Raw genomic sequence first — 15,636 nt, 5'->3', positions numbered from 1 at the left:
GGTTGTCGGACCCCCTCAGTCTAATAGGCGCTGCTCATGCTTGGTTGTTTGCATCTTTGGGCGGATTTAGTGACATCTCTGAACACTCAAAGTGGCTGTGCCTGTGATACAATATCCACAGTCAACGTTTATCTCCAAGAGTCCTGGGAACCGGGGTGATGAAAAACTTTTTTTGATGTGTATATATTACTCTTAGGAAATCAAATATCAGTAAAAATATCTGTAAGTGATCTTGGTGAAACTCATTTTTTAAGAATAACACAACAATTCAGGTCGACCCCAACTGTTGACACACTGTCAAACATATATATAGTACTTTCAAAACAGTTTTAATTTTAAGTTTGAAGTCGGATAACAAATGGCAAAAGAAATATTTTTCTCGTGTTATATAACTACAAACTAATAATTTCCTGGTATGTTTTCCTTTACTGTAAAGCCTTGCTTGTTTCAAATTTTATTACTCCAGGTCGATGTGAAGTACCCTACAGGTTTTAACAACTGAGTTAGGGAGTATCACAATATGTGACACAAATGGCCGTGTCTATCGATTTCATTGACTTACAAGCTGAAGTTTATCATACCGCCAAGGAATGGCAGACGTTAGTACGTGACAAAATTCAACTCAATACGTCTACCTGTTCCCGAGAGTAAGGGTTGCTAATAGTCGGACAAACAGACATACAGGCAGACGGACAACAAAGTGATCGTGTAGGAGTTCCGTTTCTACATCTTGTGGTACTGCGCCCTAAAACAGCCATATGCCACATATTTTGACAGTTGCAAACTCATTCCTCGAAACTCATACTGTATTTGCCTTTGATTTATAATCATGGAATTTGGCAAGAGGAAATATTTCACAGAATAAGTAAAGGAAAAAATCCAAAATTGTTATTTTGTAATTATATCAAAGAAAAAAATGCTTTTGTCATTTGTTTCAAGCTTAAAACTTAAAGTTAAAACATTCCTGTGAAGTCTTAGACTTCCTGGAAGTGATATCTTACCAGTATCAATATCGGTACCAGGAAAAGATCGTCGAGCTTCTTGGTTCCCAGGATGGATGAACTATCTATAAACATAATTAGGATTGAACGGAATGCGCAGAGCGTGATTCCTGCTCACTCTTGGCCAATGCTTTTGCTCATGTTCTCTAGCGACGCGCACTGCGCTCTTCGTCTGCTTGTTGGATCTGTGGGGCCCTAGAAGAATTTGACGCTACGGCTCATCTCTTAAGCCGCTGCGAGTGGAATGCCATCGATCGTAGCAACACCACTAAGTGTCCAGCGGACGTCAACTGATATAACACACGTGCACCGGCCCTAATTAAAATGTTACAGGTTTGTCTCGATTTCTCAGAATTCCGTGTATATCTCATTGCCAAGTTAGTCTCGCAGAATTATGTCACAACAGTCAGACTGTGACATATTGCAATGCAAAAGAGGCTTGTAAAGTCTAAAGAAAATTTGAATATTGAGTAATACCGGAGTTACTGATTTCAGGAAACGATCATATAAACGTGAATTATATTTTACGAATGACAATATACTCGTTCTATACAAACAGCATGCATGGAGGAACCCAGAGTTATTTTCTTGTGATGTATGTGCTTAGCTGTGTTTAAAGACAGACAATAATTTTCTAGTCCGGCTAATCGACAAGCTAGAAAACTTTGGCGAAATGCAGAAAGACCTGCAGAACATGGACGACTAGTTCTGCGACTGGCAGTTGGCTCTCATTACAAATGAATGTAATGTACTACGCGTGAATAGGCGGGGAGGTAGATTAATGTTCAATTATGCTATGGGTAATATGTCACCGGAAACAGTACCAACAATAAAATACCACGCAGTTACGTGAGTGACCTAAAGTGAACAGAAAAACATATGCCAGGATAATAGAAATTGGAAGAAGCGTATGGAAGTAGTTTACAAAATAGTCGTTCCACCAATCCTTGAGTTTTCCTCGCCAGTCTGGGATCCTTACCAGGTAGGATTGATTGAGGTTACAGAGAGGGGAGGTATATTTCGACGTGGAGGAGACGTTCACCAAATTCCAGTGACAGACGCTACAAGCGAGGCACACGTTTACTGTTAAAATTCCGAGAGCCTACATTCCAAGAAGACTCAACCAACATACTAACTCCTTCCAGATAATCTTCGCAAAATGACAATTACAAGGAAATCGGAGAAACTAGAGCTTATACAGAGGCTTAAGCGAGATTCATTCTTGCCACGCACCATTCGTGAATAGAACATGAAGGAGGGAGAAATGATGGAGGTACGAGAAGTTCCCTCGACCATACACCGTAAGGTGGCTTGTAAGGTACACAATCTAGAAGCAGGTAGCAAGAGGCGACCATCTCCAACAAAGATTGAGATAATACGCGGGAAACTCAGGTGCTTATCGTTCAGACAGTCTCGATCCACGTTTCGACTGTCCATTTGTAACTTGTACTCTTTGATGTGCAGTTAGCAGAGAGGAGCGTCGGGGACGATAATTCAGCTCGCCTATAATGGGAAGAATCTCTGATATTGCTACTGTCTTCATGTTCAGTGTTGAAAGGACAATTATTTGCTACACTTTGGGTCGTCTGTTGCAGAAACATGTGTGTGCAGTGACACCTGTCATTCAGTATACAGTTGACCACGATAGTATATACTGTGTACAGTGGATACTGAGAATAGTCTGTGCACGTAGTGACCATCTGGAAGCCTTCAAGGCTTTGAAGATGGAGTGTTCGATGTGTGCGGCGCGATGATCTGTCAGCAGTCTAATGTGCCGAGGTTTCATGTGGCACTTGATTTCGGTTCAGGCCCAGTGCAGCATGGGCCACACCAGAACAATTTATTCCACTAGGTCATGTGAGAAGACCATTTTCTTTCAGATGTGGTAAATATCTTTGATTCAGTTGCTTAGTAGTATAGATCAAATTACCAAATAAGTGTTCTATACGTGGCTCAAGAGGTACACTCCAGTCACACGAGGGACCATAGCTGGTTCCAAATGGCGTTCGCTATTCGGAACTACCTTCCGCTTCCCCCACCATGCCCATCAGCGTCTCATACACTTCGACCGACAGTATTTCCAGCCACCAGAGAGAGCGCTCTCAACAATGGACTACTTCGCTTCTGCCTGGTACTGGCAAGGTGGAGATTCTTCCGCCGACGCAAGCAAAAGACGACGCACCGCCAACAGTGTAGTTCAGTAGAGCTCACAGTGTCACGATTTCCTGCAATTATGTTACGGAGCACAGTTCTACAAGTTCCGCTCAGAAGACAACATTTCCGACCTACCATTCGTTAATTACGGAGTAGCACATACAGTAGACTATGAGGTTCTGTATTATACTTTTAGTCCTAGAAACAACGTTACAGATTGCCAAGAGATAGTGAAGTTATTTAGATTTCATTGTATGGACATGAAGTGCTCACATCAAACCGTTACCGAAGTCGAGTACTTTTTTGTATCATCATTCGAGCCCCGATTTTCATGCACTATCAGATCGTAAAACATGCATGCATTCATGCAGTATCATATCATTAAATATGAACAGTGTGCCATCAAGACAATAAAATATGCAAATCAGAATTGGGTTCTACATTTATTTCTATTTCCTTCTAAAATACGACATAATAACCAGTTTCTCTAAATTTTCTTCACTTAAGCCCATGCATTTGTCAGACAGAAGATTTCTGTACGTAGAAAATGACCTTCCTGCGTCACAATAATTGACAGGTGCATACTTAAGTGAACAAATTTCGGAGAAAGTCAAAAAAAGATGAATGCGTTTTACATTTTCGCCAAAGTTTCTTTTTTTGTCATCTTCATAAACTCAAAATCAGGATGTGATCCGATAACTTTATTCGTCCTATCTTTTACTGCAATACCCTGTTCTCCGTAGAAAAACTGCGAAGATTTTTCAAACTCTTCAAAGATTATTAGAGATTCCACCGTTTACCTGTGGCAGGCATGTTCACAAAACTTAATTTTATGTATATCAGGTCTTGCTTCACATCTGTTTTCTTGACTGTCACTTCCACGTCTTTAATGTAGGCCACATCAGAGGCTTCGAAAGTATCTACGACGCAAAACCGGAAAACTTAATGCTTTTCAACAGAATGAAGCAAATGGATGTTACCTTCAATAAATTGGCGGGAATTTACGATCCCTTACCTACTTAACTCCAAGATTAGCACAGAAAAACTTGGCAGCATTCGTCCAGTTAGTCCGACTGGTTGAAATGTAGTTGTAAAGCTTAATTTGGTCGTATATCCGTAAATGCGGCAAAACGGATAGTGATTTCAAGAATACCTTCAATAGGAAAAAGTGTAGCAATTATCAAACGTTTGTATTTTGTACGTCTATTTACCTTGTTTGTGGAGATATTAGACGAATTCACATTGTCATATTTTAGACGTACTGCTTCAGCTTCTCGATGTAATGGGTGGGCTACACATTTGGTTCAAATGGCTCTGAGCACTATGGGACTTAACATCTGAGGTCATCAGTCCCCTAGAGCTTAGAACTGCTTAAACCTAAGTAACCTAAGGACATCACACACATCCATGTCAGAGGCAGAATTCGAACCTGCGACCGTAGCGGTCACGCGTTTCCAGACTGAAGCTCCTAGAACCGCTCGGCCACAAGGGCCTGAGCTACACATCTGCCGCGCGGGGTAGCTGCGCGGTCTTGGGCGTCCTGTCACGGTCTACGCGGCTCACTCCGTATGAGGTTCGAGTCCGCTCTCGGGCGTGGGTGTGTATGTTGTCCTTAGCGTAAGTTAGTTTAAGTTAGACTAAATAGTGTGTAAGCTTAGGGACCGATGACCTCAGGAGTTTGGTCCCATAAGATCTTACCAAAAATTTCCAAATTTTGCTTCACATTTAACATGTTTTAGGTTAGCATGCTATTCATTTTTGAAACACAACCTACGAACAGCATAGAGACAGAAGTGATGACACCTGCTGCAGGACCTGACCATCATTTTGCGCTCGAACTGTCAACACAACTGGCACTGCTACGAGTATTCTACGACTTCCACACAGCTCGCAACGGGTTACACACAATTCTGGTGACTACTGTGAAGGTCAGTACAACTTTGAAACACGTATCTATTTTGTACGAGCTGTAAATAAATAGTTGCCACTATTAAAGTTCCAACGCTCGTACATTGGCGACAGATAGCTTGTATTCTGTATGGGAACCAAATATGCGCTGTATTAGCGAGGCGCGTACACAGCCTCCGAAGGGAGGAGCCTCTGCGGGCCAAGGGCATGCAATCCACATGGCGCGTATGCTTTGCGAAAAACTGGTGTGGCCGACGAGCGGTCACGTGTTAGAGAGACTGACGAAACAACAGGGTGCGGCGCTTAAATCCGGGCAAATGAAACATTTTTAAAAGCAATTTTTTTAAAAAGTGAATATCCCTGTACATATGAGTAGTGGTATCTTTCAAGAGTAACATTGCTCGATGTAACCCCCTTCAGCAGCAATGACCGCCTCCAATTTTGTCCTGAAGCGAATGCTGTTTAGATAGCGGTGCTTAGAACCTCTTTCTAATACGCTCCAAACATAGTAGTCGAGAGGGTTCAAATCCGGGCTTTTCGGGGGCAGAACTCCTTTCACCAAAACACGTCAACGTTATCCGAGAGCCAGTTTTGGACTAAATGGCTCGTATTAGATCCTCCTCTGCCGTCCGACACGTTGTTCGCTTGCTGACATTCAGTACTGACGCCAATTTCCTCAGCGATTAGCCCGGGTCTTTCGAAATCATCGTCTGAGGTTTTTCGATGTTTGTAGCAGTCCGTGACACGCGTTTCCTCGAATGATGTTTCCTCGCCGGGTTAGGGGACCTTCCCCAGACTTCTCCAAAGCATTACACTTGACCACAACATCGTAAACAGTTGATCTCGGGTATCCGAAGAAACGAACTACACTGAAGAGCCAAAGAAACTAGTAAACCGGCCTAATATCGTGTAGGACCCCTGCGAGCACGCATAAATTCCGCAACACGACGTGGCATGGACTCGACTAATGTCTGAAGTAGTGCAGGACGGAAATAACAACACGAATCCTGCTCTTCTGAACAGCACGTAGCAAGGCATCCCAGATATGCTCAATAATGTTTGGGAAGTTTGGTGGCCAGCGGAAGTGTTTAAAATCAGAAGAATGTTCCTGGAGCCACACTGGACGTACAGGTTGTCGCACTGACCTGCTGGGAATTGCTCAAGCCCATCGGAATGCACAATGGACATGAATGGATGCAGGTGATCAAAGAATATGCTTACCAACGTGACACCTGTCAGAATAGTATCTAGACGTATCAGGGGTCCCATATCACTCCAATTGCACAGAGCCTCCATAAGCTTGAACAGTCCTCTGCTGACATGCACGGTCCAAAATTCATAACGTTGTCTCCATACCCGTGCACGTCCATTCGCTTGATACAATTTGAAACGAGACTCGTTTGGCCAGGCAACATGTTCGCAGTCATCAACAGTCCAATGTCAGTGTTGACGGGGCCAGTGAGGCGTCGTGCAGGCATCAAGGGTACGCGAGTGGGCCCTCGGCTCCGAAAGCCCACATCGATGGTGTTTCGTTCAGTGGTTTGCACGCTGACACTTGTTGATGGCCCAGCATTGACATTTGCAGCAGTTTGCGGAAGGGTTGCACTTCTGTCTCGTTGAACGATTCTCTTCACTCGTCGTTGGTCCCGTTATTGCAGTATCTTTTTCCGGCCGCATCGATGTCGGAGATCTGATGTTTTACCGGATTCCTGATTTTCACGGTACATTCGTGAAACGGTCGTACGGGAAAATCCCCACTTCATCGCTACCTCGGAGACGCTGTGTCCCATCGCTCGTGCGCCGACTATAACACCACGTTCAAACTCAATAAAATCTTGATAACCTACCATTGTAGCAACAGCAACCGATCTAACAACTGCGCCAGACGCTTGTTGTCTTATTCTGCTCATTTACGTATCTCTGTATTTGAATACGTATGCTTATACTAGTTTCTTCGGCGCGTCAGTGTATTTCAGTGGGCGAACGCTCAGCGCAAAGACCTCGGTTGTACTCCGCACTTGTCCGTAACATCTCGATCATTTCGAGGTTCTGACTGTTTACTAGATGCCTATGGTTTTCAAGAACGCCAATCGCGACCTCCGTCGGGACTACGATGTGGCGGTAAACTCGATTTGAAATTTGAGCGGATTTAAGTGCGGCACGTTGTACTGCTGCAGGTAATATGTCTCATGAAATGATGATTTATTGCTGCATGAATTCAGTGTAATGAGTAGAACTGGAGCTAAGGAAGCGAGGAGCAGAAACAACGAAACCATACCGAGTGCAGCTTGCGTGCGGCGTCGTGGATGGCGACGATGTGGGTGATCTGGAAGCGTTCGAGCTGCGCCGCGTCCTTGGAGTCCCGGTAGTTCCCCACGTACAGCCCGGGCAGCACCTGCAACACAGGGAGACTTGAGGCCGGTGCGTCACAGCCGCGACGTGCTTTCGCAGCATTCTGCATTCTCTGAGAATGGCGCTGCGCGGCATATCAATCTTGTGACAACTGGCCGCCGCGATGCTGTTCCATCCACAAACATTTAAGTCTAGAGAACACTGTTGTGTGAATCTTGCAGCATATTACTAGCAGACGAATAACATACTGTTACGTCACAGACAGTCATTCATTCCTTCTGCAGTGCGTGTCAATGGTCTCGGTAAATGAAACTAACTGTAGTAAATAAATATATATATACAAATTAATACATCTGAAATATTTTTATGTCAAGATATCTATGGTGTACCAAGTTGTCGTTGTTGTGGTCTTCACTCCTGAGACTGGTTTGATGCAGCTCTCCGTGCTACTCTATTCTGTGCAAGCTGCTTCATCTCCCAGTACCTACTGCAACCTACATCCTTCTGAATCTGCTTAGTGTATTCATCTCTTGGTCTCCCTCTACGATTTTTACACTCCACGCTGCCTTCCAATGATACATTTGTGATCCCTTGATGCCTGAGAACATGTCCTACCAACCGATCCCTTCTTCTAGTCAAGTTGTGCCACAAAGTCCTCTTCTCCCCAATTCTATTCAATACCTCCTCATTAGTTATGTGATCTACCCATCTAATCTTCAGCATTCTTCTGTAGCAACACATTTCGAAAGCTTCTATTCTCTTCTTGTCCAAACTACTTATCGTCCATGTTTCACTTCCGCACATGGCTACACTCCACACAAATACTTTCAGAAACGACCTCCTGACACAATTATACTCGATGTTAACAAATTTCTCTTCTTCAGAAACGCTTTCCTTGCCATTGCCAGTCTACATTTTATATCCTCTCTACTTCGACCATCATCAGTTATTTTGCTCCCCAAATTGCAAAACTCCTTTACTACTTTAAGTGCCTCATTTCCTAATCTAATTCCCTCAGCATCACCCGCCTTAATTCGACTACATTCCATTATCCTCGTTTTGCTTTTTGTGTACCATATGCTGATTTAAAACGAACAGACTACGAGCGAACGGATAAACTGCCCAGCTTTCTGATTAGACTGAAGAGTACCTAGCAAACACAAGAAGCATGCCTTTCTTAATGTGGAAAAATAACTTGTTACGTATTTGAAAGAAGTGTCAGAGGACAATGACAGTTCAAAATATATGCAGGGTCGTTCCGTCATGATGTTACAAAGTTTCAGGGATGATGGATAAGTGTATATGTATCGGTTTGAGATAAGAGACCCTGCTCCAAAAACAACCGAGACGGAAATTATAAGCGAAAATCGTTCTCTTACCTCCGACCTATTCTACTGCAAGCTCTTTGCTTTCCGTATTTTTGAAGCAGGCAGTATGGACCAAAACAAGAAAAAAAAGTCGAGTTAACATGGACTCTGAAGAAAATACCTTAAGAACTATGAGCAATTGATTATCTTTGCTACTGCGAAACACATCCCTTGCACGGGACAAGTGTTCTTAGCACATAAGGAACGCACTTTAGAGCTCATGTTTACTTGACGGTTTTTTCTTCTTTTGGTCCATACTCCCAAAATATGGGAACCGAAGAGGAGCTTGCAGAAGAAGAGGTTCACTGTCAGACGTATCAGAACGATCTTCGCTTATAACTTGAAACTTGATATTTTCCAGACCAGCGTCATTATCTAAATTTGATACATTTAATCTTCTTCATCATCCATGGAAAAATGTAACATCATTACGGAATCACTCTATCATTCTGGATACAGCTCTAGTGGATGGCGTAGGAAGCAAAGTGATACAGTTATCGGATGATTCTGGTGTAAGCATTAAAGGTACATCAGTAGAACATTGTAATTACGTACAAGAAGAGTTGCAGACGATCAACACCTGGTGCAGGGATTGGCAGTTGGCCCTCAACAGAAACAAATGTAACGTATCATGCATGAACAGTGAGAAAGACTTGTTGTTGTTGTTGTTGTTTGGTTGCATGATTGTCAAACAATAACTACAAGCAGACAAACACATATTAGGGCGCATGCTTACTGAGGAATTTAAAGTGCAATGACTGCATAAAACCAATCACAGGAAACATAGATTCATTGTCAGAAGCTTCAGAAGTGGAACCACGAAGTACATAGCGTACAAAACCCTAGTCAGACTGTCACGTGAGTATTTCTCATCAGTCTGGAAAACTTACCGGGTAAGATGGACGCTGGAAATGGAGGAGATCGAAAGAAGAGTAGCGCTTTCGCCACTGATACATATGAAAAGAGCGAAATTCCAGAGTCAGACGTTACATGAGAGATGTTCTGCATCAGGTGTAGTTTACTTTTAAAATTCCAACAGCATACGTTACTAAAAGACTCGAACAATGTATCGCTCCCTGCTAGTCAACCAATGTATTACTTCCTCCACGCGAAACGACCACGAAGAGAAAATCAGAGAGATTCAGACTCACATTGACGCTATCCAACAATCTGTCCTCTCTCGCACCATTCGCTATAGGAACAGGAAAGGGAAGCAAGTGACAGTGGTATACAAAGAACGTTCCGCCACAAACCATAAGGTGTGTTGTGGCGTATGGATACACATGTACAACATGTAACTAGAGAGCATCTTCAACATCTACATCTATACTGCGCAAGCTACCTTACATTGTGTGGTGGAGGGTACTTTCTGTACTACTGTCACTTCCCCCCTTCCCTGTCCCAGTCGAGAATTTTTCGGGAGAAACCCAGCTGCGGCTACACTGACTGTGCGAGCACCGTATTCAACGATAACGAGATTCAAACTGAATCAGGCAACAGTAGCGCTCGTGGTGGCGTGAAGTTACACCAGAAGGTAAGGTAACACAATGAAATGCACTGAAGTGTGGTTAGAGTAACTTAACATACACTAGTCAACGCAGTAAAATACACAGATATAATTCACTTCTTCGCACAAGCACGTGATAAGAATAAGTAAAATAAATCCTATGCATAAACAGAAACTTCTGCTGCTCCTGGTAAGTCCGCTCCATGCCCCGGCAGAGGCTACACAACGAGCCCACTTCGACCGCAAATGCTGCCAATGTTCTGAAACGTAGGAAGTATTTCTGGCGTAAGTAGGTTCAAGGTGGTCACTAGCTGCGGAACCTGGTAGTGATCCTGACCAATGCCAGTTTTTGTTCTTGAAATCGTAGATGAGTTTTTAACGTTTGGATTCCCGATTGCTCAGAACAACCTTTTCAGATATCTGAAGAAGGTGTTTTATAATTCCGAAGTCGACCTCCGTATAATTTGAACAACGGTATAAATAACACTGCTGAGATGATAATATACCTGACGTTGTAAACAAAATGTACCTGGATGGTTCTTTACAGGAACTCGCCTCCTGGACGGTTCCTCACGGCTTTCATCACCACAAGTGTACAACTAGTGGCTATATATTGGTTCCTAGTTGCGGACGTGAAATTATACGACCGTCGCAGATGCTGAGGACCAACTTAAAACCTGAAACTGGTATATAATATATAGCGTCGTCCATTGATAGTGACCGGGCCAAATATCTCACGAAATAAGCGTCAAACGAAAAGAACGAAATTTGTCTCGTTTTAAGGGGGAAACCAGATGGCGCTGCCATAGGTCAAACGGATATAAACTGCGTTTTTTTAAAAACAGGAACCCCCATTTTTTATTACGTATTCGTGTAGTACTTAAAGAAATATGAATGTTTTAGTTGGAACATGTTTTTCGCTTTGTGATAGATGGCGCTGTGACAGTCACAAACATATGGCTCACAATTTTAGACAAAAAATTGGTAACAGGTAGGTTTTTTAAATTAAAATACAGAACGTAGGGGCGTTTGAACATTTTATTTCGGTTGTTCCAATGTGATACATGTACCTTTGTGAACTTATCATTTCTGAGAACGTGTGCTGTTACAGCGTGATTACCTGTAAACACCACATTAATGCAATAAATGCTCAGAACAGCGTCCGTCAACCTCAATGCATTTGTCAATACGTGTAACGACATCCCTCTCAACAGCGAGTAGTTCGGCTTCCGTAATTGACAAACGCTGACGCATGTTGTCAGGCGTTGTCGGTGGATCACGATTGCAAATATCCTTCAACTTTCTCCACAGAAAGAAATCCGGGGACATCAGATCCGGTGAACGTGCGGTCCATGGTATGATGCTTCGACGACCAATCCACCTGTCATGAAACCGACGTTTTTGAGATTCCCGATTCTCGCGCAATTTGTTGGCTGCTTATGTGCGGATTAGCCGCGACAGCAGCTAAAACACCTACTTGGGCATCATCATTTGTTGGAGGTCGTGGTTGACGTTTCACATGTGGCTGAACGCTTCCTGTTTCCTTAAATAACGTAACTATCCGGCGAACGGTCCGGACACTTGGGTGATGTCGTCCAGGATGCCGAGCAGCATACATAGCACACGCTAGTTGGGCATTTTGATCACAATAGCAATACATCAACACGATATCGACGTTTTCCGCAATTGGTAAACGGTCCATTTTAATACGGGTAATGTATCACGAAGCAAATACCGTCCGCACTGGCGGAATGTTACGTGATACCACGTACTTATACGTTTGTGACTATTACAGCGCCATCTATTACAAAGCGAAAAAAATGCTCCAACTAAAACATTCGTATTTCTTTACGCACTACACGAATATGTAATAAAAAAATGGGGGTTCCTATTTTTTTTAAAACGCAATTGATATCCGTTTGACCTATGGCAGCGCCATCTAGCGGGCCAACCATAGCGCCATCTGGTTTCCCCCTTCAAGTTAGACGAGTTTCGTTCTTTGTAGTTTTGTCATTTGATGCTTATTTCGTGAGATATTTGGCCCGGTCATTATCAACGGACCACCCTGTATATATAAGGCTTCTTTTGCTTATGTCAGCCAACTGCTGTTATGCATGCATTGACTGTACGAAGTGTTCCATTGGACGAGGACTAAAGCAGGGTGATCCTGTATCCTCTGAACTGTTTATAGCAATCCTTGTATTTTAACAGAAAGGGTAATTAGAAAAAATAGGAAAAGAGTCTCTAACTTAAGAATTGAGAGCGATGTATAATAGCCCTAGCCAAAGAATTCAAACAATTGGAAATCGTCTACAAAGAATGTACTAGATAGTTCAGAAAAAGTGGGTCTTAAGATAAATCTATTCAAAACACGTTCCACGCACAACAAGTGAGTAACTGCAAGGTAAATAATACTGAAAAACAACTCTCTATAAATGTTAACGAATATTTTGATATGGGACAGTTAACTGGTATTCAAGGAGACTGAAGTTTTTCACCGAATAAAGCTAGGTTAGATGTTTTATCGTAGAAAAGCGACCTTCTTAAATGTAATATCCCGACAGATTTAAAATAAGTTGATTTTAAATAGTGTGTTCTTCCCGTCCTAAAATATGGGTGTGAACTTGGATTTTTAACTGGTTTGTCAAAATAAAACTACGAACAGCTCAGAGAGCTATGGAAAGGTCACACTAATAAAGATCGGAAAAGAAGTGAATACATAAGAGCAATAACAGAAATTCAGGATGTTCTGAAAAGGGCAAAGACTTTAAACTCGAAATGAGCCGGATATATCACCCGGAGAAATGACAGAAGATGGACAAAGGCAGTGCTAGTGTGGAGTGCCAGAGAAAGACAAAGACGAAGATGTCTTCGAGGTAAAGAAGAGAAGAAAGTCGCAGGCTTCAACTGGCAGAAGACAGCAGGAGACGGAGAGACATGGAAACAACGATTGAAATGATGTTTCTTAGCTTAAAATTACAGAGGTTGCACCTTCTAAAGGTTGAATTGGTTGATAAATACAACGGAACTACAGTAATTTCTGCTACTAGTATCGTAGTTCAAAAGAGACGAATTCAACACAGTGTTACTGTTCGCAATTCGATTAATTCTTTCGGAGTAATTACAATATTTAGATCTTAATATTTATGTGTTGGAACACGAAAACAGTTGATGTGTTAGGTGAAATATCCTAATGTCATACAAAATAAGGAAATACGTCACGTCGGATGGAGGAGTGTTTCACTGCCGCGATACCGTTATTGAAGGAGCACATTGGATATGCACGTCTGACTTTGTCTGCGTCGTCCATTTGCGCCAGTTGCTGGTTAGTCTGCAAAAAAGTCTTCCACTAAACCGATAGAAATTATAAATACCATTTCTTTATGGAAATTGCAGTAGGAGCTGGAAGCGTACGGTTGAGTTGTACGCGCAAAGGTTTCCCAACAGACAGTGTCCAACGAGAATGACAATTCAGCAAACGTGGAAAAACTTGTTATTGGATAGGCACTGGAATATTACACAGAGGGTAAGAAGCAAGCATGCAAAGAGCGGAGAGAACGGAATAGATCTTCTGCTTACTGTTTCAGATAATCAAAAAAAGTTCAAATGCGTGTGAAATCTTATGGGACTTAACTGCTAAGGTCATCAGTCCCTAAGCTTACACACTACTTAACCTAAATTATCCTAAGGACAAACACACACACTCATGCCCGAGGGAGGACTCTAACCTCCTCCGGGACTAGCCGCACAGTCCATGACTGCAGCACCTGAGACCGTTCGGCTAATCCCGCGCGGCTTCAGATAATCCGCACGTTTGTTCCAGAGAGACAGCGAGTGCCTCGGGGGACAAGGAAGGAGCCTCCTAGAAGATTGTACAAGTACAGTCGGGCGTCCCCTGGGCAACGGTAAATACCGGCAGATCCTTCCACACACTGAGCTACGTCTAAAACGACATGTATTCAGAATCTAAAGCGAAGGAAAGGCCCTTTTCAGAGCCATGTTGGACAGTCATATCTCTCAACATCGAGGGCATATCATCTGAAAAAGAAGAACTTATATCCAACACATGTAAACTTCATTCCTGCGACGTCCTGTGCCTCCAAGAGACACATAGAGGGCCATCACAACGCCGTCCAAATATTCCTGGGATGACCTTGGTGAAGGAGTGCCCTCACGACCAATATGGAAGTGCTCTGTTTATTCGGCCTGGAATCAAAGTACCCAACATTCAAGTTTACACCGTTAACAACACGGAAATCATTTCTGTTACTATCGGAAGCATTACGGTGTCATCAATATATAAACCGCCAGGGGAAAGGTTTGCTTTCAGCCAACATGTCTGTCACCCACAGCTAATAATGGGAGACTTTAACTGTCACAATAGATTGTGGGGCTATCAAGACACAAATGAGGATGGAGAACTACTGGGCAGAAGAACACGAGCTGAATCTCATCCATGATCAGAAACAGCCTGCGTCATTCAACAGTGCAAGATGGAAGAGAGGGTATAACCCAGACCTCATATTTGTTTCCAAAACCTTGTCCGGGTCATGCAACAAATTCGTTCTCAACCCTATCCCAAAGACCCAACACAGACCAATCATGCTAAAGTTTAGACCAGTAATACTGCCACAAAAAGTACCCTTTAAAAGACGTTTTAACTTCAAAAGGGCCAACTGGAAAAAATTTGAGGACACCTTAGACATGGAAATCGTAAATTTACCATCAAACACTGAAAACTACGGAAAGTTCGTCCAAGCTGTTAAAAGATCAGCAAGACTCAGCATACCTAGAGGCTGCAGAACACTCTACATTCCTGGAGTTTCCAACGACATGAAACAAACATACGTATAACGAATACCTGGAGCAGTACAGCATGGACCCTTTCAGTGAAGAAACCATAAAACTTGGGGATCAGCTAATTGAAACTATAAGCAAAGACAGACAAGAATCCTGGAAACATACGTTGGAGAGTCTTGACATGAAGCACAGTAGCAGAAGAGCTTGGAACCTCATAAAGCGATTGTCCAGCGACCCGGCAGCCCCCAAGGATCAGGTTTCCGTAACAGCTAACCAAATCGCACATCAGCTCCTTTTGAATGGTAAACCAAACAGGAACAGTAAGACTGCCACCTCATACAAGAGGCCACAAGTGACTGAAATACCACCTGAGCCATACTTCACTTCAATAGAACTGGAAGCTGCTATCAGTTCCTTGAAACCCAGGAAGGCCGCGGGTCCCGACGACGTCATTAATGAATTTATACAGAACCTAGGGCCCATAGCTAAGGAATGGCTTTTAGAACTCTATAATCTCTGCTGGTCAAACAAGACGATACCTAAGCTA

At 42.9% G+C, this 15,636-nt stretch overlaps 1 protein-coding gene across 1 annotated transcript in view; it reads right to left on the bottom strand.

Moving 5' to 3' along the window:
• The window catches only part of LOC124606207 (dual specificity protein phosphatase 22), a 271,561-nt gene that overhangs the window by 239,621 nt on the left and 16,304 nt on the right, over positions 1-15,636 (bottom strand). Inside the window, exon 4 of the mRNA XM_047138179.1 lies at positions 7,342-7,458. Coding sequence (XP_046994135.1) covers positions 7,342-7,458 — 117 coding nt within the window. The remainder of the gene's footprint in view (positions 1-7,341; positions 7,459-15,636) is intronic.

The sequence above is a fragment of the Schistocerca americana genome, chromosome 3, assembly GCF_021461395.2.
Source record: "Schistocerca americana isolate TAMUIC-IGC-003095 chromosome 3, iqSchAmer2.1, whole genome shotgun sequence".
Taxonomy (NCBI): domain Eukaryota; kingdom Metazoa; phylum Arthropoda; class Insecta; order Orthoptera; family Acrididae; genus Schistocerca; species Schistocerca americana.
The sequence above is the reverse complement of the archived record's forward strand: the minus strand, read 5'-3'. Positions and strand labels throughout refer to the sequence as shown.